Here is a 26,928-nt window from a genome sequence, read left to right as displayed (position 1 = left end):
GCCAAAGAGATGTTCATCTGCCTGTCAACATGTAATACTATAGGAATTGATCTAGCTTAGCCAATTATTTCCGTGTTGATAAAGCTTCATACCAACATGCTGTACATCTTCGTCAGGTTGCAATTACAACATAGCTTTACTGTGGTTAACTTAGGTTTTATTAATTCTGACTTATTCAATCAATACATAAATAACTCAAGAACATGCATCGTGGGGTTGGGTTAAATGCGGAAGACACATTTCGGTTGAATGCATTCAGTTGTGACTAGGCAACTGACTAGGTATCCCCCCGTTCCCATCAGTCACTGGTTTGGAAATGTCTTCACTACATTATGTTGTCCAATCATATCTTGTCAGATCAGTTACTTAAAGAAGGAGGGAAGAAAGGAAGAATGCATTTTGAAGTATTGGAGCAGGGCCTGTCACCTCCCGAGGTGCTATTTTTGCAAGCATCGCTCTGGTCCATGAACACTGGGCCTGTCTGTCTGTAGGTAGGTAGGTTGAGAACGTCCTCTACAGTAGTCATGGGTGAGTGGGCGGAGCTCCATCCCTAGACCCCAGAGCCCCACCCAGGAGGGGGCGGGGGAATAAAGTCTGGGGGCGGTTCAGAGAGGTAGTCCTGATCAGGGTGTCCATTGGCCCTCACTGTTGCTGAGGAGAGGAAAATAATATGTATTATTTAGAGAGCGTGTGTTTGTGTGTGTGTGTGTGTGTTTGATTGTGTCTCACCTATATGCCCAGTAGAATGTGTGGGAGGGCTGGAGACAGGCAGACTGGTCACATGCAGAGTGGAGGTGGTGGTTAAGGCTCTCCTCACTGCCGTCTGATAGTTGTGGTACAGGGTGGCCCCATACTAAACAAAGATAGATACGGGTAGGTACACACAACGTAGGATTCACAGCCTATACACAATTGGACTGTTGTACCCCTACTGAACCGTGCTGAGCCAAGCTGTACTGTGCTGGTTACTCATTCACCATAGTTGCTGGAACCGAGCTGGGAGGAATAATGTCAAAAGGAACTAACTGAGGCAACACAGTATGGTTCAGGTCCGCAGTCAGTAAAGGGTAAGAGTAAAGGGTAAGGGTTAATGGTAAGAGTAAAGGGTAATAGTAAAGGGTAAGGGTTAAGGGTAAGAGTAAAGGTTAAGGGTAAGAGTAAAGGGTAATAGTAAAGGGTAAGGGTTAAGGGTAAGAGTAAAGGGTAAGAGTAAAGGGTAATAGTAAAGGGTAAGAGTAAAGGGTAAGAGTAAAGGGTAAGAGTAAAGGGTAGGTGTAAAGGGTAATAGTAAAGAGTAACGGGTAAGAGTAAAGGGTAAGAGTAAAGGGTAGGAGTAAAGGGTAAGAGTAAAGGGTAAGAGTAAAGGGTAAGAGTAAAGGGTAATAGTAAAGAGTAACGGGTAAGAGTAAAGGGTAAGAGTAAAGGGTAGGAGTAAAGGGTAAGAGTAAAGGGTAAGAGTAAAGGGTAAGAGTAAAGGGTAATAGTAAAGGGTAATAGTAAAGAGTAAAGGGTAAGAGTAAAGGGTAAGAGTAAAGGGTAGGAGTAAAGGGTAGGAGTAAAGGGTAAGAGTAAAGGGTAAGGGTTAATGGTAAGAGTAAAGGGTAATAGTAAAGGGTAAGAGTAAAGGGTAAGAGTAAAGGGTAAGAGTAAAGGGTAGGTGTAAAGGGTAAGAGTAAAGGGTAAGAGTAAAGGGTAGGAGTAAAGGGTAAGAGTAAAGGGTAAGAGTAAAGGGTAAGAGTAAAGGGTAATAGTAAAGGGTAAGGGTTAATGGTAAGAGTAAAGGGTAATAGTAAAGGGTAAGAGTAAAGGGTAAGAGTAAAGGGTAAGAGTAAAGGGTAAGGGTTAATGGTAAGAGTAAAGGGTAAGGGTTAATGGTAAGAGTAAAGGGTAATAGTAAAGGGTAAGAGTAAAGGGTAGGAGTAAAGGGTAAAGGGTAAGAGTAAAGGGTAAGAGTAAAGGGTAAGAGTAAAGGGTTAAGGGTAAGAGTAAAGGGTAAGAGTAAAGGGTAATAGTAAAGGGTATGAGTAAAGTCGAACCTTGGCTACTCTGATGGAGTTGACCCAGAGGGAGAGAGTGTGCTCATCGTCACAACACAGGAACCTGATGTACTGGGACTCCTTCTGGATCTGAGGATGCTACAGAGCAAGACCACAACATATTGTATTGATGGTAATCAACGCACCTACAGCTAAATCTCCCATGCATGCAATGTCTGTCAGGAGAGACTGCATTGATGCTTGATGCAATACGTCTTTGTTCAAGTAGCCCAGTATTTATTTTTTAGAAGTTCATCAAAGAGCCTGCAGGAGGCGACCTATGCTCACATTAGCCAAGCCATAAGATGGAGCTCCATATGTACTTCACTTGCAATGGTAAGAACCTTTCTCAATCATGTTAAGAATGCATGAACATTCCCATACACCCAAAATAAATGGTGAGTAAAAAATAAAAGGCCCCTAATTTGAACCATAACTTTGTTGCCTGTTTTAAATCAAATCCCTTATTTGAAGATACACTCTTTTTTTCACACCAACTTTTTTGCCTCTAGAAAATAGTGTCCAAAACAGAAATGGATTCAGCTCGTATGTTGCCGTTATAAACCATACCGTGGAAATATAAGCTCAAGTTCAAGGTAAGAGTTAGGAACTCAACTTCCGGTGATGTACCTTTAAAAACAAATCATTGTCAGACATGGTTGTGACCTATTAGAACTGACCTATTATAACTGACCTATGACCTAATGTAACTGACCTATGACCTATTGTAACTGACCAATTATAACTGACCTATTGTAACTGACCTATTATAACTGACCTATGACCTATTGTAACTGACCTATTATAACTGACCTATGACCTATTGTAACTGACCAATTATAACTGACCTATTGTGACCTATTATAACTGACCTATTGTAACTGACTGGCCAATTGTAACTGACCTATTGAAACTGACTGGCCTATTATAACTGACCTATTGTAACTGGCCTATTGTAACTGGCCTATTGTAACTGACCTATTATAACTGACCTATTGTGACCTATTATAACTGACCTATTGTAACTGACTGGCCTATTGTAACTGGCCTATTGTAACTGGCCTATTGTGACCCATTATAACTGACCTATTGTGACCTATTATAACTGACCTATTGTAACTGACCTTTTGTAACTGGCCTATTATAACTGACCTATTGTGACCTATTATAAATGACCTATTATAACTGACCTATTTTAACTGGCCTATTGTGACCTTTTGTAACTGACCTATTGTAACTGACTGACCTATTGTGACTGACCTATTGTGACCTATTATAACTAACCTACTATAACTGACCTATTGTATCTGACCTATTATAATTGGCCTATTGTAACTGGCCTATTGTAACTGACCTATGACCTAATGTAACTGACCTATGACCTATTGTAACTGACCAATTATAACTGACCTATTGTAAGTGACCTATGACCTATAACTGACTTATTATAACTAACCTATTGTGACCTATTATAACTGACCTATTGTAACTGACCTATTGTAACTGACTGGCCTATTGTAACTGACCTATTATAACTGACTTATTGTGACCTATTATAACTGACCTATTGTAACTGGCTGGCCTATTATAACTGACCTATTGTAACTGACTGGCCTATGATAACTGGCCTATTGTAACTGGCCTATTGTGACCCTTTATAACTGACCTATTGTGACCTATTATAACTGACCTATTGTAACTGACCTTTTGTAACTGGCCTATTATAACTGACCTATTGTGACCTATTATAAATGACCTATTGTAACTGACCAATTGTGACCTATTATAACTGACCTATTGTGACCTATTATAACTGACCTATTGTGACCTATTATACCTGACCTATTGTAACTGACCTTTTGTAACTGGCCTATTATAACTGACCTATTGTGACTTAAATCAAATCCCTTATTTGAAGATACACTCTTTTTTTCACACCAACTTTTTTGCCTCTAGAAAATAGTGTCCAAAACAGAAATGGATTCAGCTCGTATGTTGCCGTTATAAACCATACCGTGGAAATATAAGCTCAAGTTCAAGGTAAGAGTTAGGAACTCAACTTCCGGTGATGTACCTTTAAAAACAAATCATTGTCAGACATGGTTGTGACCTATTAGAACTGACCTATTATAACTGACCTATGACCTATTGTAACTGACCAATTATAACTGACCTATTGTGACCTATTATAACTGACCTATTGTAACTGACTGGCCAATTGTAACTGACCTATTGAAACTGACTGGCCTATTATAACTGACCTATTGTAACTGGCCTATTGTAACTGGCCTATTGTAACTGACCTATTATAACTGACCTATTGTGACCTATTATAACTGACCTATTGTAACTGACTGGCCTATTGTAACTGGCCTATTGTAACTGGCCTATTGTGACCCATTATAACTGACCTATTGTGACCTATTATAACTGACCTATTGTAACTGACCTTTTGTAACTGGCCTATTATAACTGACCTATTATAAATGACCTATTATAACTGACCTATTATAACTGACCTATTTTAACTGGCCTATTGTGACCTTTTGTAACTGACCTATTGTAACTGACTGACCTATTGTGACTGACCTATTGTGACCTATTATAACTAACCTACTATAACTGACCTATTGTATCTGACCTATTATAATTGGCCTATTGTAACTGGCCTATTGTAACTGACCTATGACCTAATGTAACTGACCTATGACCTATTGTAACTGACCAATTATAACTGACCTATTGTACGTGACCTATGACCTATAACTGACTTATTATAACTAACCTATTGTGACCTATTATAACTGACCTATTGTAACTGACCTATTGTAACTGACTGGCCTATTGTAACTGACCTATTATAACTGACTTATTGTGACCTATTATAACTGACCTATTGTAACTGGCTGGCCTATTATAACTGACCTATTGTAACTGACTGGCCTATGGTAACTGGCCTATTGTAACTGGCCTATTGTGACCCTTTATAACTGACCTATTGTGACCTATTATAACTGACCTATTGTAACTGACCTTTTGTAACTGGCCTATTATAACTGACCTATTGTGACCTATTATAAATGACCTATTGTAACTGACCAATTGTGACCTATTATAACTGACCTATTGTGACCTATTATAACTGACCTATTGTGACCTATTATACCTGACCTATTGTAACTGACCTTTTGTAACTGGCCTATTATAACTGACCTATTGTGACTTAATATAAATGACCTTTATAACTGACCTATTGTATCTGACCTATTATAATTGGCCTATTATAACTGACCTATTGTAACTGACCTATGACCTATAACTGACCTATTGTAACTAACCTATTGTGACCTATTATAACTAACCTATTGTGACCTATTATAACTGACCTATTGTAACTGACCTATTGTAACTGACTGGCCAATTGTAACTGACCTATTGTAACTGACTGGCCTATTGTAACTGACCTATTGTAACTGGCCTATTGTATCTGACCTATTATAACTGGCCTATTGTAACTGGCCTATTGTAACTGGCCTATTGTAACTGGCCTATTGTGACCGACCTATTGTAACTGACCTATTATAACTGACCTATTGTAACTGACCTATTGTAACTGACCTATTGTATCTGGCCTATTGTATCTGGCCTATTGTGACCTATTGTAACTGACCGACCTATTGTAACTGACCTATTATAACTGACCTATTGTAACTGACCTATTGTAACTGACCTATTGTAACTGACCTATTGCAACTGGCCTATTGTGACCTATTATAACTGAACTATTGTGACCTATTGTAACTGACCTATTATAACTGACCTATTGTAACTGACCTATTGTGACTTATTATAATTGACCTAGTCTAACTGACCGGTGATACATCTTCTAAAATGTTCTTACTTGTTAACAGTTACAGGTCAGTCGGACTAATATAAGTCCATTCTTGTGAACTACATTAAACTACATTCACTTCCTTACTGGTTGTTGGTTGACCTTACCATGAGAACCATCACTATCATCAACTGAGCTGTTCATTTCCTGAAAATATGAAACAGAGGCAACAGAGATAACATAGAGATAACATAGGGGTAGATCTTGGGCTCCTGAGTGGCGCAGCGATCTAAGGCACTGCATCTCAGTGCTCACTACAGACACCCTGGTTCGAATCCAGGCTGTATCACAACCGGCCGTGATTGGGAGTCCCATAGGGCAGCACGGAATTTGCCCAGCATCTTCCTGGTTTGGCCGGTGTAGGCCATCATTGTAAATAATAATTCGTTCTTAACTGACTTGCCTGGTTAAATAAAATAAAAAAAAGTTTTAAAAAATAGGATAGTAGCAAAAGTGCAAACTGCCCATCTGGCACTCCAAGCAGGATAAAGTAAACAAAGCAAGCTCAAAGTATTAGAAAGATTTCAAGTAATATTTCAACCCAGGTCTGGAGAGAACATTGGGGTTGAGTGGTGAATTGTAGTTGCAAACTAAGGACCATCAGACACAGCTCAACCCAGCTGCAAGGTTCTAAGTACCTGACCCTGAACGCTCTTCTGAAGGGACGCCACAACCCAGCATGTGTCAGACAACCAACTGACAACCAACTGACAACCAACTGACACCTCACTCCCCCTGCTTTCATTCTTTTTCTGAGACAATTATATTCTCGGTAGGGGTTAAAGTTCCTTATTAAAATGATAACTGACAGGTCGTTTAAGTCTGTCTGTCTTTGTCTGTCTCTTGGGATGTCTGCCTCTCTCGCTCTTTCTCTCTCTGTCTGCCTGCCTCGGTCTGTCTGCCTCGGTCTGTCTGCCTCGGTCTGTCTGCCACTGTCTCTCTCGCTGTCTCTCTGTCTCTCTCTCTCTCTTTCACTGTCTCTCTCTGTCTCTCTCTCTCTCTCTCTTTCACTGTCTCTCTCTCTCTTTCTCTCAGTCTCCATTGCACTCTTTTCTCCCTTTCTCTCTCTTTCGCTCTGTCTCTCCCTGTCTCTCTCTTTCGCTCTTTCCCTCTGTCTCGCTCTTTCCCTCTGTCTCGCTCTTTCCCTCTGTCTCGCTCTTTCCCTCTGTCTCGCTCTTTCCCTCTGTCTCGCTCTTTCCCTCTGTCTCGCTCTTTCCCTCTGTCTCGCTCTTTCCCTCTGTCTCGCTCTTTCCCTCTGTCTCGCTCTTTCCCCCCGTCTCTGTCTCCCCATCTCTGTCTCTCTCTTTCTCTCTACCTGTCTCTCCCTGTCTCTCTCTTTCTATATATCTGTCTCTTGCTGTCTCTCTCTGTCTCGCTCTTTCTCTGTGTCTCTCTCTTTCTCTCTCTTTATGCTTCTCTCCATCTTGCTGTCTCTCTCTCTCTTTCACTCTGTCTCCCTCTTTCCCTCTCTCTCTGTCTCTCTGTCTCTTGCTGTCTCAATTTCTCTCTGTCTCTCCTTGTCTCTCTCTTTGTCACTCTCTTTCTCTCTGTCTCTCTCTTTATGTCGCTCTATTTCTCTGTCTCTCTTTCGTTCCTCATAATAGATAGTGATCTCTGATGGACCACACAAAACTATAGCAACATCCACATCAGATGTCTGTGTGTGGTGGTGCCGTGGCAATGTGTTATAGTAGACACAATAGGACACAACTTCCTGTTAACATTTTTTATATTTAAATATTTATTCAAATATTTGTTGCCTTGCTGGCCCTCAAAACTTTGCATTTGTATTGTTGCAAACCATGCAGGGCCGAGCACGCCCCCATCCACATTGACAGGGCTTAGTGGAGCAGGTAGAGAGCTTCAAGTTCCTCCTATTGTGACCTATTATAACTTACCTATTGTAACTGACCTACTGTAACTGACCTATTATAACTGACCTATTATAACTGACCTATTGTGACCTATTATAACTGACCTATTATAACTGGCCTATTGTGACCTATTATAACTGACCTATTGTAACCGACCTATTGTAACTGACCTACTGTAACCGACCTATTGTATCTGGCCTATTGTGACCTATTGTAACTGACTGACCTATTGTGACTGATCTATTGTGACCTATTGTAACTGACCCATTGTGACCTATTATAACTGACCTATTGTAACTGACCTATTGTATCTGACCTATTATAACTGACCTATTATAACTGGCCTATTGTAACTGGCCAATTGTAACTGGCCTATTATGACCTATTGTAACTGACCTATTATAACTGACCTATTATAACTGACCTATTATAATTGACCAATTGTGACCTATTATAACTGACCTCACTCTTTGTCTGAGAAAATTATATTCTCGGTAGGGGTTAAAGTTCCTTATTAAAAAGCCTCTCGATGACTGACAGGTGGTTTAAGTCTGTCTCTGTCTGTCTGCCTGTTTCTGTGTTGGTCTGTCTGCCTCTGTCTCTCTTTCTCTGTCTCTCTCTCATTCTCTTGTTCTCTTGTTCTCTCGTACTTTCTCACTTGACACCTCACTCCCCCTGCTTTCATTCATTTTCTGAGAAAATTATATTCTGGGTAGGGGAAATGTTCCTTATTAAAATGATAACTGACAGGTCGTTTAAGTCTGTCTGTCTGTTGGTCTCTGTCTGTCTGCCTCTGTCTCTCTCGCTGTCTCTCTCGCTGTCTCTCTGTCTGTCTCTCTGTCTGTCTCTCTCTCTCTCTGCATCACTGCTTGGAATGTCAACTGTTTGGCATCCGACCGCAAGGCGCTACAGAGGGTAGTGCGTATGGCCCAGTACATCACTGAGGCTGAGCTCCCTGCCATCCAGGACCTCTATCTACACCAGGCGGTGTCAGACTACAGCTACCCAAGTCATAGACTGTTCTCTCTGCTACCTCATGGCAAACGGTACCGATGCACCAAGTCTAAAACCAACAAGACCCTGAACGGCTTCTACCACCAAGCCATTAGACTGCTAAATAGTTAACCAAATAGCACCCAGACTATCTGCATTGACCCTTTATGCACTAACTGTTTTGACTCATCACATATGCTGCTGTTACTGTTTATTATCTATCCTGTTGCCTGGTCACTTTATCCCTACCTATATGTACATATCTACCTCCATTACCTAGTACCCCTGCACATCCACTCTGTACTGGTACCCTGTGTATATAGCCAAGTTATCGTTATTCATTGTCTATTCCTCGTGTTATTATCTTTTTATTATTTCTCAATGTTTTCTCTCTACATTATTGGGAAGGGCCCGTAAGTAAGAATTTCACTGTTAGTCTACATCTGTTGTTTTATGAAGCATGTGACACATACCATTTCATGTCATTTGATTTGAACCTCTCCATCTGGGTTTTTACAGAGCAGTTAACCCCCACAATTACTCCATTACAATGTGACTGACCCTGTGCTTCTTTCAGCCTGTCAAAAGTGTGTGTGTGTGTGTGTGTGTGTGTGTGTGTGTGTGTGTGTGTGTGTGTGTGTGTGTGTGTGTGTGTGTGTGTGTGTGTGTGTGTGTGTGTGTGTGTGTGTGTGTGTGTGTGTGTGTGTGTGTGTGATGTTACCTCATCTGTTACCTCAGGGTGTTGATGGGAGAAGAGTAAAAAAACTCAAATGGATAACCATCATGCTATTGTTTCCTCTGAAGTGGATGGCCTACCTTGAGGATGAAGCAGAAGTCAGTGGGTGCTTTGTATTTCTGTTTGTAATCAGTGGTGGTGTAGATGTTGACTTTGTCAAACTGAATGAAGCACGCCAGGTCCCTGGATGTCTGCCAAGGGAGAAAAACATGAAAAAACCTGCACAAGTAGAATTCAGTTCATATGGATTATATTATTGAAGATGCAGTAAGTTAGTAAGGATTTCCTACAGCAGTGTTTTAGTAAGAAATGTCCCAACATGAATGAATGTGTGGACTGTGGACTTCTTCACTAATTGTTTTTTTAACTGGTTTACCTCAGTTCTATGTAGAAACAACATGTATAGGTCTCTGTAAAAGTTTATAAATGGCTTGTATACTGTATATCAAAAATACTTTCTATGTTTGGACAAGATTTACTGGACTTGCTGGACTTTGATGGTTATTATGTCACTTCCTGTACCTTTGTCTTTCCTTTAGGCACATAGTATATCCCAGAAGCTCTCAGCAGGAAGTAGCGACGTTTCCACGATTTCTTCCCGTCCTCCCTCAGATACAGCGGCCCTTCCAGGTCTGGGACGATGAGAGACGGCCCCTCAAAATTTTCCTGGATTCAGACGTTTAAAATAAGGTGTGTGGAAGTGTTTGAGGGTTTGTATAAATCTGATTTGCTGTAGAGGAAGGAGAATTCCTTCAACAAAATATTGGTACAGTGAATGTGTTTACTATGTAGGCTACAGAATCCACTATAAGTGTGTTTGTGACGATAACTCACCTTTAGCAGAAGTTCCTTATGGCATTCTTTTATCTCATTCATAAATTGTTTATGTTTCTTCCATAGGTAGAATATCTTGGAGGTGAAAAGACAATGTTAGATTTAAAAAACAGATAAAAAAAACACCTTATGGAACAGTGGGGACTGTGAAGCAACACAAACATTGGCACACACACACACACACACAGACACACACACACACACACACACGCACACACACGATAACATACGCACTATACATACACATGGATTTAGTACTGTAGACATGTGGTAGTGGTGGAGTAGGGGCCTGAGGGCACATAGTGTGTTGTGAAATCCGTGGAATGTATTGTAATGTTTTAAAATTGTATAAACTGCCTTAATTTTGCTGGAACCCAGGAAGAGTAGCTGCTGCTTTGGCAGGAACTAATGGGGATCCATAACAAATACAAATATAAATATCAGCACAGGGATATCAATAATGGAACTAAAACACAGAGCTTAGTTGCCAGTTTGTCTACTATAACCATGTCACGTCCTGACCAGTAAAGGGGTTATTTGTTATTGTAGTTTGGTCAGGACGTGGCAGGGGGTGTTTGTTTTAGGTGTTTCCGTTTTTTTTTGGTTAATGTTCTATGTTAGTATATTTCTATGTTCGTTCTAGTTTTTCTATTTCTATGTTTAGTTTATTGGGTTGACCTTCAATTGAAGGCAGCTGTTCCTCGTTGCCTCTAATTGAAGGTCCTATTTAGTAGGGGTGTTTTTCTATGGGTTTTTGTGGGTAGTTGTTCCGTATGTGTAGCTGTGTGCCTCACAGGACTGTTTTTTGTCGTTGTTTTGTATTAAGTGTTTATTTTGGTTTTCTTCTGTAACAAAAGAAGATGAGTATTCACATTCCCGCTGCGCCTTGGTCCAATTCCTATGACGAACGTGACAAACCAACTCTTTCATTTGGTAAAAAGTTAGCAAAAATAGAGACATATGTAGCAACCATGCAACATGCCATTTCACTGTTAAATTAGAAAGCACAGTTCACTGTTTTGTGTGAACTCTGGGCCATGTTCATAAGGGCATGCAACAGTAAATGTTTGAAAACATTTTGCAACAGAAAGCAAAAATATAAATTTGTTATTAGTGAAGTTCAGGTAGTTTCTCCCTGTTTCAGTAAATGTTATTCCTTTTGGTGCCGAATCAATACTTCCCAGGTCTCTACTGTACTCACCTGGGGGTCTTTGAAGAGGAGATATTTGTTGGGTCTCAGAAGGAAAAGGATTTGGTTTTCACTGTCTCGTGTCCATGCGGAAAGAGGCTCCACCAGATATTCATGGTCTTCAAACCCCCTTTCTGTATTGAGAAAAAAAATAGGAACTTCATTGCTTTCTGAAAATGATGTACATTAAATCATACTGTACAATATATCTTAAATCATACCACAAATACTTTGACTGCACTTGACTGAGCTTGCTTGGTGCAATGGAACCAATGGAAGAGTCCAAAAAGTACAAACCCGACACCCAACTGGCATTTCAGTCAGGCTCAATCAAACCCTCAAAGTATTTGACAGAAACAAATACTATTTGAACCCAGGTCTGGTGTGTGAGCCTCACCAGCCTGCAGTTCAGGGTTGGTCTCGCATAGACTCCAGTCCATGCTGCAGTCGCAGTGGGTCTTCTCAAACAGATTATCCAGCACGTCCCTCACCGTCTGTCTCTCGTCCAGCATCAGTGTCTTGGAGCTGCCATCGCTCATCATCACCTTGACCACCAACTACAAGGATGTACATAGGAACAACCATAGACATATAAGTACTTATTGGGGACACTCAATATGGCCACCGGTTCACCCATCACAGATCATTGACTTGAATGGGGATAGCCATTCTAGTAATTCTATTTCTATGTGAAGAGCATCGCACAATGATTACTAGAGTAGTGTGCATCTACACTCCCCTCCGTATGTATTTGGACAGTAAAGCTAACATGTTAAATGTGTCTCTATAATCCAGCATTTTGGATTTGAGATCAAATGTTTCATAGTAGAGAATGTCACCTTTAATTTGAGTTATTTTTTTTATACATGTCTGTTTCACAGTTTAGAAATGAAAGCACTTTATGTACCTAGTCCCCTCCATTTTAAGATGTCATAAGTATTTGGACAGATTTGACTTATTAGCGTAAAGTAGCCAAAAGTTTTGTATTTGGCCATATATCCCTTGCACACAATGACTTCATCAAGCTTGTTGGATGCATTTACAGCATGTTTTGGTTGTGTTTCGGATGATGTTTTGGTTGTGTTTCGGATGATGTTTTGGTTGTGTTTCGGATGATGTTTTGGTTGTGTGTCGGTGTGTTTCGGATGATGTTTTGGTTGTTTCGGATGATGTTTTTGTTGTGTTTCGGATGATGTTTTGGTTGTGTTTCGGATGATGTTTTGGTTGTGTTTCGGATGATGTTTTGGTTGTGTTTCGGATGATGTTTTGGTTGTGTTTCGGATGATGTTTTGCCCAATAGGACGTGAAATGAAAGGTTACATTCTGGATCGTTGCCTCATATGAACCATTTGATCTCAGATCTGAAATGCTGCTGTATAGAGCTGTTATTTACAATTTTAGCATCACTGTCCAAATACATACGGAGGGGAGTGTATATATAGGTGTTTTCCTACATGATATGGAGGTATCTCAACTCCTCACAAAGTGAAGCTGTTAATATAGCCAGTTTAGTGAAATGAACCCAATGTACCTTCTTAACTTTGGCTTCTTTTAGCTTCTCCAGAGCCAGCTTGATTTTGTCAGCTTTGGCTTGTGCTTCAGCCTCTCCCTGGAAAAATGAAGGTATACTGTTTGATTAAAAGAGCAAGAGTGTAAAGAAGTGCTACCTTTTACTGTATATTGGAAGTAAATAGCTACAAAAACAGAAAGGTTAAAATGCCTTGATATACAGAAATATAAATAACTGCAGAACTCAAGGGCCTGATGTTGTGTACCCTTGCATTTATAACAGAAATAGTTATGTGTTCTTGCCTGAGACCTGAAGACTTACATTAGCTCCCCTGGCTAATGCCTAGCTTTTAGCTCAGAGTGCTAACAGTCTTGTGGTGAGCAGGAAACCCGGGTTCCAACCCCAGTCAGTCACACATTACAGCATATCTATGGGAAGTTACCGCTAGCAGTGGTTCAGAGGGTTCAGGAGGGAGAGAGGAGGATGACATTTGGGATGAGGGGATAGGTGCTTGGAGATGTTGTTGCGCGGTGTAGTAGCCAGACTTGTTCTGTTGTGTGTGGACATGTCCCGTCTTGGCTGCATTCAGTGTCTCCTCTGTCTCCGTCAAATCTGACCCCAGATCAGCCATCAGAGCGTCAAGGTCATGATCCTCTAGCTCATTTAGAGATTCTACCAGAGAGGAAGATGAAAATTAGAGGAAGTAGGGTTAATCTGATCAAATAGGGTTGTGGGTAAATGTTATAACACACCTACTTCCCTTCTTATTAATTATTTTCCAGTCTAACCCGTGTACAAGTCAAATGTGCTTAGTAAGGTTGCTATTGGCAAGCACGGCTTGAAAGACATTTACAGTATGTCATATGCATCAACTCTATAGATAACATTTCTACTGTTTGATGACCTAGTGTTGCTGGTGTTTTTCACCTTTCAAATCTGTGAACCCAATAGAGAAGTTGTTTTCTATCTGTGAACTGCTGGATGACATTTCTGAGGGATCCGTTTCATACCCAAGACTCTGTCAAGACAAAGGTTTCAGATGAAGAGTTTGCATACAGATATTTTAGGACATGAATAAACAGGAATTGTATGTTTTACATACACTCTTACAAAAAAAGGGTTCCAAATGGGTTCTTCGTCTGTCCCCATAGGAGAAACATTTTTGGTTCCAGGTTGAACCCTTTTTGGTTCCATGTAGAACCCTCTGTGGAATTCAAAAGGGTTCTTACTGGAATCCTAAAAGTGTTCTTCAAAGGGTTCTCCTTCGGGGAGGTTCTAGATAGACCCTTTTTTTTCTAAGAGTATAGAGTACACTCAAACAATGTTGCAGCATTTGTAAATTAATTCTTAGAAAGCCCTATTCAAGGACGTTCAGGGTAGCCAGGCTTATAAGCTGTGTGGAACACAGCAGATTCAGACCTTGTATTTTTTTATGTCAAATAGAAAGATAACAAAAATAAAAAGAAGAAAGCTATAATTCTGCACTACGACAATGATGTGATGTCAGAGAGAAACTGATTATTATAGATGTAACGCAATGTTTTCATAAACATCCCCAGCAGGCAACACCAGTAATTATATATCTTAAACAGTCTATAGAAGTGGGCGACCTGCCAACTTCCATATGATCTCCCCTGGCACACAACTGAAACCTGATGAATGTGGTGACAAACATGTGTTTTCATGTTCAAAGCCATGCTCAATTAAACCTTTAGCCCTTTGAGTCATTGGGTAGCAAACCATGGATGGATTCTGAGGTCTGATTAGCCTGCATGCTCCCAGGCAATAACCCAAATTATGTAGAAATCCAATCATGGCCATAATTGGATTACATTTGATCCTCTTAAATTCAGGAAGAATGATTATTCAAATAAAAAAATCTTCCTAATTTGGATAAGACCCTGTTAGACAGTGACATATTTGTGGTTCTCCATATGAGGTTTAATTGACCCATTCCGTACTGTTTGATTTTAATGTAATGCCATTTAGGACCACTCCTGTCCTTAGATCTACATTCATTAAAGGGGAAGATCCATATTTTACAACTTGATGGTAGATGGTTCCCCACCCTGAAAGTAGTCTATGGGCCATGAGAAACTATAACCCATGTTTTAAACAGCCACTCCAAACTTCAGCTAACTTTATCTACCGCAAGCAGCTAAAAATCTATGGAAGTGATTTGGCAACGTCACACCCGATATTGAGTTAATTTGGTTATTTTGTATTCCTTATTTGCCCCTATCACTTTCATTGATGTTTAGCTAGTGGTGGCTTACATTAGCTGGTTTGTAATGGCTGTTTAAAGAAAACCAAGCCATGGATTATAGTTTCTCCTGGCCCATAGACTACTTTGGGCTCCTTAGTGGCGCAGCGGTCTAAGGCACTGCATCTCAGTGCAAAAGGCGTCACTGCAGTCCCTGGTTTGAATTCAGGCTGCATCAGATCCGGCCAAGAATGGGAGACCCATTGGGCGGCGCACAATTGGCCCAGCGTCGACCGGGGTAGACCGTTATTGGAAATAAGAATATGTTCTTAACTGACTTGCCTAGTTAAATAAAGGTACTAAAAATAAAATTACAAGGTGAGGAAACATCTAATGTTAAGTTGTAAAATAGTGAAATGTCCCTTTATGTGGAGTTTAATGCATGGCATACAATGCACATACTGTAGGCCTAAGCCAGTATTCTATTTGTGTCAAAATGTTTCGTCTGGCTTCATACATAATAGTGTCACGGAGGACCGAAGTGCTTGAGGACATATTCATATTACGATGACCTTATAATCAGTGACTCGCGTCCATTACTCAAACCAGACGATATTACTTAATTTCTCATCATTCACTTTTACTTCATTCATAATAAATCAACATCTTCTCTAAATTAATAATTTAAAAAAATAAATTGGAAAAGAAAAGGCTAATTTCTAGCTGTAGTCCTTGGGTTACACCGCTACAGTCTCAAAAAAAATAAGTTTTAACACAGCTGCTGATGTTCTGATGAATCATGGGAAGTGTAGTTTATGAATAAGAGTGGTCCCAGTGATAACTTACCTGTGTTAGGAGGTCCATCTCTCCAAGCAGGTCAGTGAACATGGTGTCTATGTCCTCCATCTGTTACAGAGAACAAGCAGCAGTTGTTTAAAACAAATGGCTACACGCAAGAAGACCATCAATGAGCCCTACCAGTGTAGACTGCTGAGGGGAGGACGCCTTATTATAATGGCTGGAACGGCGTGAATGGAATGGCATCCAACACATGGAAACCATGTTTAATACCATTACCACGAGCCCATCCTCCCCAATTAAGGTGACCACTGACTTCCTGTGAGCCGTAAACATGACATCATTGGAGTTGACAGAGAATAGCCCTACTCAACCAAAGCCGCTTCAACTTGTAAAATCATAATTAAAAGGCATAATTCAGCTAAATTGCATGTGTTTCCTAACCTTGAATGCAGTCTATGGACAAAGAAAGGCTGTAATCCCATCCTTGGCTTTTACTGACACCAACTGCTAATATAAGCTTTTTTCTAACCGACAAAACGATGTAAGTGAATGGTACCCAGTTAGCATGTTTTAAATGTCATACCCATAGTGCCACAGAGACTCTACAATGTGGCAGTGTGGTATGTGATGGCTCAAAGTGCTTCCATGTTGCTTGTACTTTGAGAGGCAGACACATTTTTATTAGAAGCTGCCAGACAAGAGTTTCTTTAAAAAGGTCCAATGCAGCTGTTTTTATCTCAATATCACATCTTTTCTGGGTAACAATTAAGTACCTTACTGTGATTGTTTTCAATTAAAATGGTCAAAACGAAACAAAAATATCTTCTTAGGAAAGGGCAACTTCTCAAGCAATAATCTGGGAGTGGTCTGAGTAGGGAGGAGAAAACTGAAAACTAGCTGTTATTGGCAGAGAGGTTTGGAACTCTCTTTCTTATTGGTCTATTAACTAATTTACCACCTGGTGATGTCAAACTCAATCCCACCAAAACAGGCAGAAATTTCAGGCTGTCTTTTCAAACAGCTCTTACACTAAAAGGCCATTATCAGAATTTTCACAATTTCAACATATTATTCAAATCAAATCACATTTTATTGGTCACATGCGCCGAATAAAACCGGTGAAGACTTTACCGTGAAATGCTTACTTACAAGCCCTTAACCAACAATGCAGAGTTAAAAAGTAAGAAAAATATTTGCTAAATAAAAAAGTAAATCGTAACACAATAAAATAACAATAACGAGGCTATAAACAAGGGGTACCAGTACTGAGGCAATGTGCAGTGGTACAAGGTATTGGAGGTAATACAGTATGTAAATGTAGGTAGGGGTAAAAGTGACTAGCCAATCAGGATAGATAATAAATAGTAGCAGTAGCGTATTTGAAGAGTGTGAAAGTGTGTCGATGTGTGAGTGTGAGTGTGTGTGTGGCGTCAATATGTATGCATGTGAGTGTGTGTGTGTGTGTGGCGTCAATATGTATGCATGTGAGTGTGTGTGTTTGTCTGTGTGTGTGCGTTGGAGTGTCAGTGTAGTATGTGTGAGTGTGTGGTTAGATTCCAGTGAGTGTACAGTACATCGAGCCAGTGCAAGAGAGTCAGTGCAAAACAAAATAAAGACACAAAAATAAATAACAAAGGTCAGTTAATGTAAATAGTCCAGCTAGCCATTTCATTACCTGTTCAGCAGTCTTATGCCTTGGGGGGTAAAAGTTGTTCAGAAGCCTTTTTGGTCCCAGACTTGGGTCTCCAGTACTGCTTGCAGTGCGGTAGCAGAGAGAACAGTCTATGACTTGGGTGTGCTGGAGTCTTTGACCATTTTTAGGGCCTTCCTCTGACACCGCCTGGCATAGAGGTCCTGGTATAGAAGTTCGGCCTCAGTGATGTACTGGGCCGTATGCACTACCCTCTGTAGCGCCTTGCGGTCGGATTCCGTACTAGGCAGTGATGCAGCCAGTCAGGATGGTGCAGCTGTATACCTCTTTGAGGATCATTGTCGTGCCTTCTTTATGACTGTGTTGGTGTATTTGGACCATGATAGGTCCTTAGTGATGTGGACACTGAGGAACTTGAAGTTCTCGATCCTCTCCACTACAACCCTGTTGATGTGAATGGGGGCATGATCGGCCATCCGTTTCCTGTAGTCCACGATAAACTCCTTTGCCTTGCCCACGTTAAGAGAGGTTGTTGTCTTGGCACCACATTGCAAGGTCTCTGACCTCCTCCCTATAGGCCATCTCCTCATCGTCAGTGATCAGGCCTACCGCCGTTGTGTCATCGGCAAACTTAATGATGGTGTTGGAGTCGTGCGCAGCCACGCAGTCATGGATGAACAGGGAGTAAAGGAGGGGACTAAGTACGCACCCCTGAGGGGCCCCCGGGTTGAGGGTCAGCATGGCGGATGTGTTGTTGCCTATTCTCACCACCTGGGGGGCGGCCCGTCAGGAAGTCCAGGATCCAGTTGCAGAAGGAGGTGTTCAGTCCCAGGCTCCTTAGCTTAGTGATGAGCTTTGAGGGCACTATGGTGTTGAACGTGGAGCTGTAGTCAAACAGGTGTTCCTTTTGACCAGGTGGGAAAGGGCCGTGTGGAGTGCAAAGGAATTGACATCATCTATGGATTTGTTGGGGCGGTATGTGAATTGGAGTGGGTCCAGTGTTTCTGGGATGATGGTGTTGATGTGATCCATGACCAGCCTTTCAAAGCATTTCACGGCTATAGAGGTGAGTGCTACGCGGTGGTAGTCATTTAGAAAGATTACCTTGGCATTCTTGGGCACAGGGACTATGGTGGTTGGCTTAAAAAAATATATAGGTATTACAGACTGGGCTAGGGAGAGGTTGAAAATGTCAGTGAAGACACTTGCCAGCTGGTCAGCGCATGCACTGAGTACTCGTCACTGTGAATGTTAACCTGTTCTGGTCTTACTCACATCGGCTACAGAGCACGTGATCATACAGTCGTCCGGAACAGCTGGTGCTCTCACACATGCTTCAGTGTTGCATGCCTCGAAGTGTGCATAGCAGGTATTTAGCTCGTCTGGTAGGCTCGCGTTTGCAAGCCCTGACACATCCAATGAGTTCCTCTGTCCAGTGTCTGTGTTCTTTTACACATCTTAATCTTTTATTTTTATTGGCCAGTCTGAGATATGTATTTTTCTTTGGAACTCTGCCTAGAAGGCCAGCCTCCCGGAGTCGCCTCTTCACTGTTGACATTGAGACTGGTGTTTTGCGGATACTGTTTAATGAAGCTGCCAGTTGAGGACTTGTGAGGCGCCTGTTTCTCAAACTAGACACTCTAATGTACTTGTCCTCTTGCTCAGTTGTGCACCGCTCCTCTTTCTATTCTGGTTAGAGCCAGTTTGCGCTGTTCTGTGAAGGGAGTAATACACAGCATTGTACGAGATCTTCAGTTTCTTGGCAATTTCTTCCATGGACTAGCCTTCATTTCTCAGAACAAGAATAGACTGACGAGTTTCAGAAGAAAGGCCTTTGTTTCTGGCCATTTTGAGCCTTTTTCCTATTTTCTTTTCTTGCCTTAAAATTGATTTTTGGGGGGGTTGTATCATTTGATTTACACAACAAGCCTACCACTTTGAAGATGCAAAATATTTAATTATGTAACAAACAATAAATAAGACAAAAAACAGAACTTGAGTGTGCATAACTATCCCCCCCCCCCCCCCCCCCCCCTCCCCAAAGTCAATACTTTGTAGTGCCACCTTCTGTAGGAATTACAGCTGCAACTCTCTTGGGGTATGTCTCTATAAGCTTGGCACATCTAGCCACTGGGATTTTTGCTCATTCTTCAAGGTAAAACTTCTCCAGCTCCTTCCAGTTGGATGGGTTCCGCTGGTGTACAGCAATATTTAAGTCATACCACAGATTCTCAATTGGATTGAGGTCTGGGCTTTGACTAGGCCATTCCAAGACATTTAAATGTTTCCCCTTAAACCACTCAAATGTTGCTTTAGCAGTATGCTTAGGGTCATTGTCCTGCTGGAAGAGGAACCTCTGTCCCAGTCTCAAATCTCTGGAAGATTGAAACAGGTTTCCTTCAAGAATTTCCCTGTATTTAGTGCCATCCATCATTCCTTCAGTTCTGACCAGTTTCCCAGGCCCTGCCGATGAAGCACATCCCCACAGCATGATGCTGCCACCACCATGCTTCACTGTGGAGATGGTGTTCTCTTGGTGATGAGAGGTGTTGGGTTTGCACCAGTTAAAGCGTTTTCCTTGATGGTCAAAAAGCTCACTTTTAGTCTCATCTGACCAGAGTACCTTCTTCCATATGTTTGGGGAGTCTCCCACATGCCTTTTAGCAAACACCAAACGTGTTTGGTTATTTTTTACTTTAAGCAATGGCTTTTTTCTGGACACTCTTCCGTAAAGCCCATCTCTGTGGAGTGTACAGCTTAAAGTGGTCCTATGGACAGATACTCCAATCTCCACTGTGGAGCTTTGCAGCTCCTTCAGGGTTATCTTTGGTCTCTTTGTTGACTCTGATTAATGCCCTTCTTGCCTGGTCCGTGAGTTTTAGTGGGCGGCCCTCTCTTGGCAGGTTTGTTGTGATGCCATGTTCTTTAAATGTTTTAATAATGGATCTAATGGTGCTCCGTGGGATGTTCAAAGTTTCTGATATTTTTTTATAACCCAACCCTGATCTGTACTTCTCCACAACTTTGTCCCTGACCTGTTTGGAGCGCTCCTTGGTCTTCATGGTGCCGCTTGCTTGGTGGTGCCCCTTGCTTAGTGGTGTTGCAGACTCTGGGGCCTTTCAGAACAGGTGTATATATACACTGAGATCATGTGACAGATCATGTGACACTTAGATTGCACACAGGTGGACTTTATTTAACTAATTAAGTCACTTCTGAAGGTAATTGGTTGCACCAGATCTTATTTAGGGGCTTCATAGCAAAGGGGGTGAATACATATGCACCCACCACTTTTCTGTTTTTAATTTGTTGAACATTTTTGAAACAATGAATTTTTTTCATTTCACTTCACCAATCAGGACTATTTTGTGTATGTCCATTACATGAAATCCAAATAAAAATCGATTTAAATTACAGGTTGTAATGCAACAAAATAGGAAAAACGCCAAGGGGGTGAATACTTTTGCAAGGCACTGTAATGGGCCTCTGTACGCCTATGTAGATATTCCATTAAAAATCAGCCATTTCCGGCTACAATAGTCATTTACAACATTAACAATGTCTGCATTTCTGATTAATTTGATGTTATTTTAATGGACAACAAAATGTGATTTTCTTTCAAAAACAAGGACATTTCTAAGTGACCCCAAACTTTTGAATGGTAGTGTATAAAACAGAGAGAAATCCAGTTTTTTGACTGTACTGGACCTTTAAGAGAGAGAGGCTATGCTGCACAATAAACCATCCCATAAGCAAAGTCTGATGCTCTTTGAGAGAGAGGCCTGTTCAGGTTAGCTACTGAGTTAGTCCATATGGAGAATGGGGAGCGTTTATTGCCAACGTTAGGTAAAATATGCACCAGTACATGTTTAGCAGGCAGCTCTGGCCAAATGGATCATCTCTTCAAGTTTTTCCTTTAGATAGGAGCACTGTCTCGCCAAAGTTGAGAGGCATTCTATAACCATAACTCGTATGAACATCGGAACAGCATAAGTAGACCATATGTAAGGACATACTGAGGATCCATAGTATGGAGTAAAGAATACATCTGAACCAAGTTTTGTTGGTCCAGATTAGAACTTTATTAAATAGATATAGTAACTTTCTTTCACTCTCTGAATTCTTGTCCACCCAGCATAGCTAACGCCTGAATAGTTCAACTCTATTCTGTTTTGCCAGACTAGTAAACAGACCATCCATTAAGTTGTAATGAGGAACAGAAAAAGGGCTGCATGGGGTGAGTATTGTTTCCATATGAAAGTCAAAATGCTTGATGTAAACAATGTGGGTCTTTGTTCCAGGTCCTGATTCTGCTATATTCTGTCTGACAGAACCTGTGTGTTTTTAAAGGGGGTGGAAATAACAAACTTGGCATTGTGACATATCGGGGGCTTGGAAACAACACGCTCCTCTCATGACACTCAGCTCCATCAACTCAACACAGCTTAGGGACCAAGTGTCTAGTGCACAAGACTACACGTTTAGCTACTTCTCAAAAAAACTGTTTGACAAAGGTCCATGCATCCAGCCACCCACCCACCCACCCAGCCATCCATCCATCCACCCACCCACCCACCCACCCATCCATCCACCCACACAGCCATCCATCCATCCATCCATCCATCCATCCATCCATCCATCCATCCATCCATCCATCCATCCATCCAAGTACCCAGCCACCCACCCACCCACCCATCCATCCATCCATCCATCCATCCACCCACCCACCCACCCACCCATCCATCCACCCACACAGCCATCCATCCATCCATCCATCCATCCATCCATCCATCCATCCATCCATCCATCCATCCATCCATCCATCCATCCATCCATCCATCCATCCATCCATCCATCCATCCATCCATCCATCCAAGTACCCAGCCAGCCACCCACCCACCCACGCACCCAGCCACCCACCTATCCAGCCACCCACCCACTCAGCCATCCACCCACCCAGACACCCACACAGCCACCAATCCATCCACCCATCCATCCATCCATCCACCCATCCAGCCACCCATCCACCCATCCACCCATCCAAGTACCCACCCACTCAGCCAGCCATCGACCTGATAGCTCATTGAAACAGACACATACACTGACGTTCCACATCATCCTGTTCTAGCAAAGAGGCTGCTTTCAGCTGCCACTGTGGTCTGTGGACATGTTACTTCTGCATTGACACATAAAGTGACACACTAAAGAACAGACAGACAGACAGACAGAAAGGCCAACGCCTAATCAACAATGATTTATTGTACAGAGAGAGACAGATACAGTGCTTGTTGATAGTGACTGTAGGCTACATATGTTGAATGTTCTTGTGGTCAAATGCTCCCTCTGTTTTATAATTGAATACATAAGCAATTACTGGCTGCTGCTGTAAAAGACATGTGTTTGCTTTAATTGGGCAATCTGGCATTCAATGGCTATCATTAATTATAAATCCAAAAAGGATGTACCAATCCCAGATTGCCTATTTAACCAAAGCTGATGTGTATGTTCAAGTATTTAACCCTAAACTGGCCAGTGGGCTGTATTTGTGATAGTAATGTACTGTAGTAGCACATAACAATTTCAGCATGACATGAAAATAATACAAGGCCAAATATGAGCAATTCAACGTCACATTAAGAGCAACCACGTCCTTATCTTTGGCAGTACCAGAAGAAGCATTAAACCTCAAACCTCGAAAGAGTGTAATTCCAGACCCTAACATAACATAACAGACGATGACGCTACAAGTAAAGCGTCTATTCACAGACGTATTAAGGAAGCAAAGTCATAGGATATACATTTCAAAGATAAACATTTCAAAGATAAACAGGATCCTGTCTAAAACAACCAAAGCGTTTACCTTTGTAGTCGAACGATCACCCGGGTTACTCTCCAGTCATAGAGTCAAGGTTAGATATTGTATCTGTAGTTCTGGTGTCTTAAAGTACATGTGCAACTTGCACATGTGGGGTTGAACTGGAACTGGTATGAATACTGAGACTTGTCTGATAGTGGGCTCTATTTCCTGTTCTGCGGGGAAGTTGACCTTCTCACTGTTGCATGACTCAGGAAAAGGCTTGGTTTGTACTGTATCTAAGCATGAGTTGGCTTTCTCTTCTTGTCTCCTCTGCTTAATCTGCACTGGTCTGAGGATGCGGGATTAGGTTCAAACAAAATGTTGGAAGCTTACTGTGAATTTGCTTTGGGGCTTGTCCAGATTTGAGGGAGGATTCAATGTTCAGGCTTTGAAAAGGTTTCATTTTACTGTAGGTTGTGATTTCATACATGTTTTATAACTATGTCATAAAGTTGATACGGACTCTATTCGCAGTTTAAAAACGCAGCATAAGTTGGTGTTAATGTTACAAGGAATGTTACTGAATGCATCATAGGCCATCTAATAACATGAAAAGATGTAGCCTAAAGGGTTTGTCAGTTCATCGGTTTACAGAGTAGACGTCAAAACACACGTGTGGTCCTGACAGCAATTCCTAATTAGTCTGAAAAAGGCCATATATATATAGGAGTATTCCTGTACACAGTCCTCTTACTCCACAGTCATCAGAGTAAATTGTGTGCTTGTGGGAGTTCCATTATTAAAGCCTGTGATATTTTTAATGAAAGAAAGCAAGCAGAGGAAACATTCAACCACGGTTGAATTTCAACTGGAGGCTCATGCTTTAACCAAAGCCACATGGCAGAAGGAGGATGAGGGAAACGGAGAGGTTGTAAAGTATACATAAAAGATGACAGACTTAGGTTTTCATCTCTCCTTTTTACGATTCCTTAGATTTGTGTTTTAAAAAGTCTGTCGCTGCGCACTTAATGTTAGAGTGGAGATCAAAGCCGTCATTCGCCCCTCGAAGCTGCCATTCACCCCTTGAGTAAATTTGATAGTACATAATTTTGTGGGGGAAAAGGTCTGTTGTCTGAAACATATACCGTCCCCTGTCGAAGTCTCAAATACCTTTTAGCGTGGAATTTATTCTTCTGTTTTTATTTCAAATTTTTCATTAGCTTGTATTCCGAAGCAAAAATAGCAGAGGCATTGTAAATCAAACATTAACTTGTGCTTTCATAATTTACAGTAACTAACAGTACCTTTTGTTTGATTTACTTTATTTCACAATTAGTTAAGTACTAGACAGCCATACATAACTTTGTGTTTTTCGACCTTACAAACTAACTCACAGTGGGTAACAAAATCGTTGGAGGCATGGGCGGATTGGCCATCTGGCAATTCTGGCAAACGCTAGATGGGCCGGATCATCTTAATTTTTTTGGGGTGGGCTGGTTGAAAACGGAAAGGTGGTGCCGAAAAAGTTAGAGAGACAAAAAAAGGCTCTTGAGGTCGACGCTGTTAAATGTGTGAAATTAGTAGCCGTATTTTCTAAAAGTTCTGGTTCTGCTGGTCTGAGTGCTGTGACTGTGTCTGTGCTGAGAAATTATGTTAGACTTAGCACCGACAAATCAGCTGCTGCTTCAAAAGATAGTGCAGTCGAGGTAGAGAGAAAACTGAGAAAGACACACACACACACTAACCAGGTTTCCATCCAAACTTTTTATGCGAGTAGTACATGTCAGAATTTTTTTTAAATGACAGGCCTGGAAACAGAACATTTGTCGATAAACTTTACACATGTCGACAAAACAAAATATGCTAAACAAAGTGGGATATTTTTGTGTCGGTAAAATGTATTATGTGAGAAATGTTGGTAAAATGCTTCTATGCGCAAATATTGAAATAATAACTAACCATCATATCGAAGTAAACTTGGAGTCACGCGATGACATGTGTCGTCCTCCCTCTACGACTCGATGGGAAAGCATGCAGTTTATTAGGCTACAGATTAAATAAATAATGAAGAACTTCACAGGGTGGTGAAAGTACACGATGATGAGCTTGATGCTCCTTTCCAATAAATATCAAGGGTCTTATTCTGGTGACATGAATCATGATCATCGATCCTTGTCTGTCATTGACAAATAAAAATAATCTTGCTCTTTTTTCCAGAATCGTCTCATCATGAAGGCTATACCCACACCGTACCTTCAAGCTGTTGGCTATAGCACACATACCAATACCAGAGCGGACACACTCACTATAACACAAACATTTGTTGTGGGAAACCCATCAGTAGAGTTGAAAATGCAATGAACAGTCATTTAACTTTTTAAAATGTATTTTGTACATGGGAATTTAACTGCAAAATTTATTTTTATGTGCCCTACGTAATCACACAGAGCATTTTATCCTCAACAGGTCAATGTGATGGAAACTGCATATTGTTTTAATGTGGATTTTAGAATATTCGGATGAACATCTGTTGCCAATTGGATGGAAACCTAGCTAGTGACACAGATTTAGCCTACAGCTGCCAGTTAATAATTTGGCTGTATATTGTATGAAATATTAGGCTAATTAACACTTAGGTCTAATGAGGGAAGGGGAAATTCAGGGGAACACATTTGACAGGCACGAACTTGCAATAGCTTAAAAAGTTGTTAGATTGGCTTTTATAACACAGAATTCATTAGCCATCTATAAAACATTAAATACAGTACTACTGCTTTTTATTAAATACAAGTCATCGTGTATTACTATGAAAAAAACGTAATGAATAAATAATAATTGCTAAATAATCCTCTGTTAAAACAATTAAAATACACAGACCTTTTAACAATGCTTATTCGCTCCTGAATCTCAGTCTCTTGAGCCAATGAGTGGAAGTGAGTCTGGTGTCAGATAACATTACATAACCACCGCCACTGGAGGCTTGTAAGTCCCACCTATTTAATTTGCTGAAAGGTCTGTCATTTCTTGGCAGAAAGATATCCATACACTGTAAAACAAACCACAACGCTGGAAATCTGTCCACATCCACATAAAGTAGTATGAGGATTCTATGACAAACAATAGAAGAGAGGGAGAGAAGGAGACTGGCAGTTCCTTCATGTAGCCAATGGTTGTATTATACAGTCAAAACGTTAAGGAACTGGTGGTCTCTCTCTCCTTCTCTATTGAGTTATATGGAGCATAACTTAGCTAAGTGGGCAGGGTAACACTTTATTTTAAAGGACCGTTTATAAACCATTTGTAAGGCATTTATTAATTGTGTTCACCATTTATTAATTATTACTCCCACATTAATAAACCATTTACTAATCATTAGTAAAGTATTTTTGTATTCCCTAATCTAAAAGTGAGT

At 40.9% G+C, this 26,928-nt stretch overlaps 1 protein-coding gene and 1 long non-coding RNA gene across 6 annotated transcripts; one reads left to right on the top strand and one right to left on the bottom strand.

The window, feature by feature from the left end:
- Positions 1-135: 135 nt before the first annotated feature.
- LOC106598127 (amyloid beta A4 precursor protein-binding family B member 1-interacting protein) lies at positions 136-23,736 on the bottom strand. The gene is made up of 13 exons (XM_014189199.3): positions 23,580-23,736; positions 16,114-16,173; positions 13,992-14,082; positions 13,507-13,736; positions 13,086-13,163; positions 11,952-12,111; positions 11,567-11,688; positions 10,366-10,440; positions 10,054-10,197; positions 9,612-9,722; positions 2,037-2,135; positions 730-853; positions 136-651 (listed from the first exon to the last, which is right to left on the bottom strand). Exons 2-13 carry the CDS (start codon positions 16,171-16,173, stop codon positions 551-553), a joined length of 1,395 nt encoding a protein of 464 aa, XP_014044674.2. The 5' UTR covers positions 23,580-23,736; the 3' UTR covers positions 136-550.
- LOC106598137 (uncharacterized) lies at positions 2,030-26,896 on the top strand. Of its 5 annotated transcripts, none has more exons than XR_014391833.1 (6): positions 2,030-2,169; positions 2,285-2,372; positions 2,549-2,632; positions 3,993-4,076; positions 9,534-10,221; positions 16,183-16,643. It is a non-coding gene; the product is annotated as an uncharacterized LOC106598137 (long non-coding RNA). The 5 variants fall into 5 exon arrangements; XR_014391834.1 differs by having other exon boundaries at positions 2,127-2,372; positions 9,534-9,629; positions 10,071-10,221; XR_014391835.1 differs by having other exon boundaries at positions 2,127-2,372; positions 9,534-9,633; positions 10,071-10,221.
- The last annotated feature ends 32 nt before the right edge of the window (positions 26,897-26,928 follow it).

Source organism: Salmo salar, chromosome 03 (genome assembly GCF_965601325.2).
Source record: "Salmo salar chromosome 03, fSalSal1, whole genome shotgun sequence".
Taxonomy (NCBI): Eukaryota; Metazoa; Chordata; class Actinopteri; order Salmoniformes; family Salmonidae; genus Salmo; species Salmo salar.
Note: the sequence above shows the minus strand (reverse complement) of the source record. Positions and strands in the feature narration are given on the sequence as shown.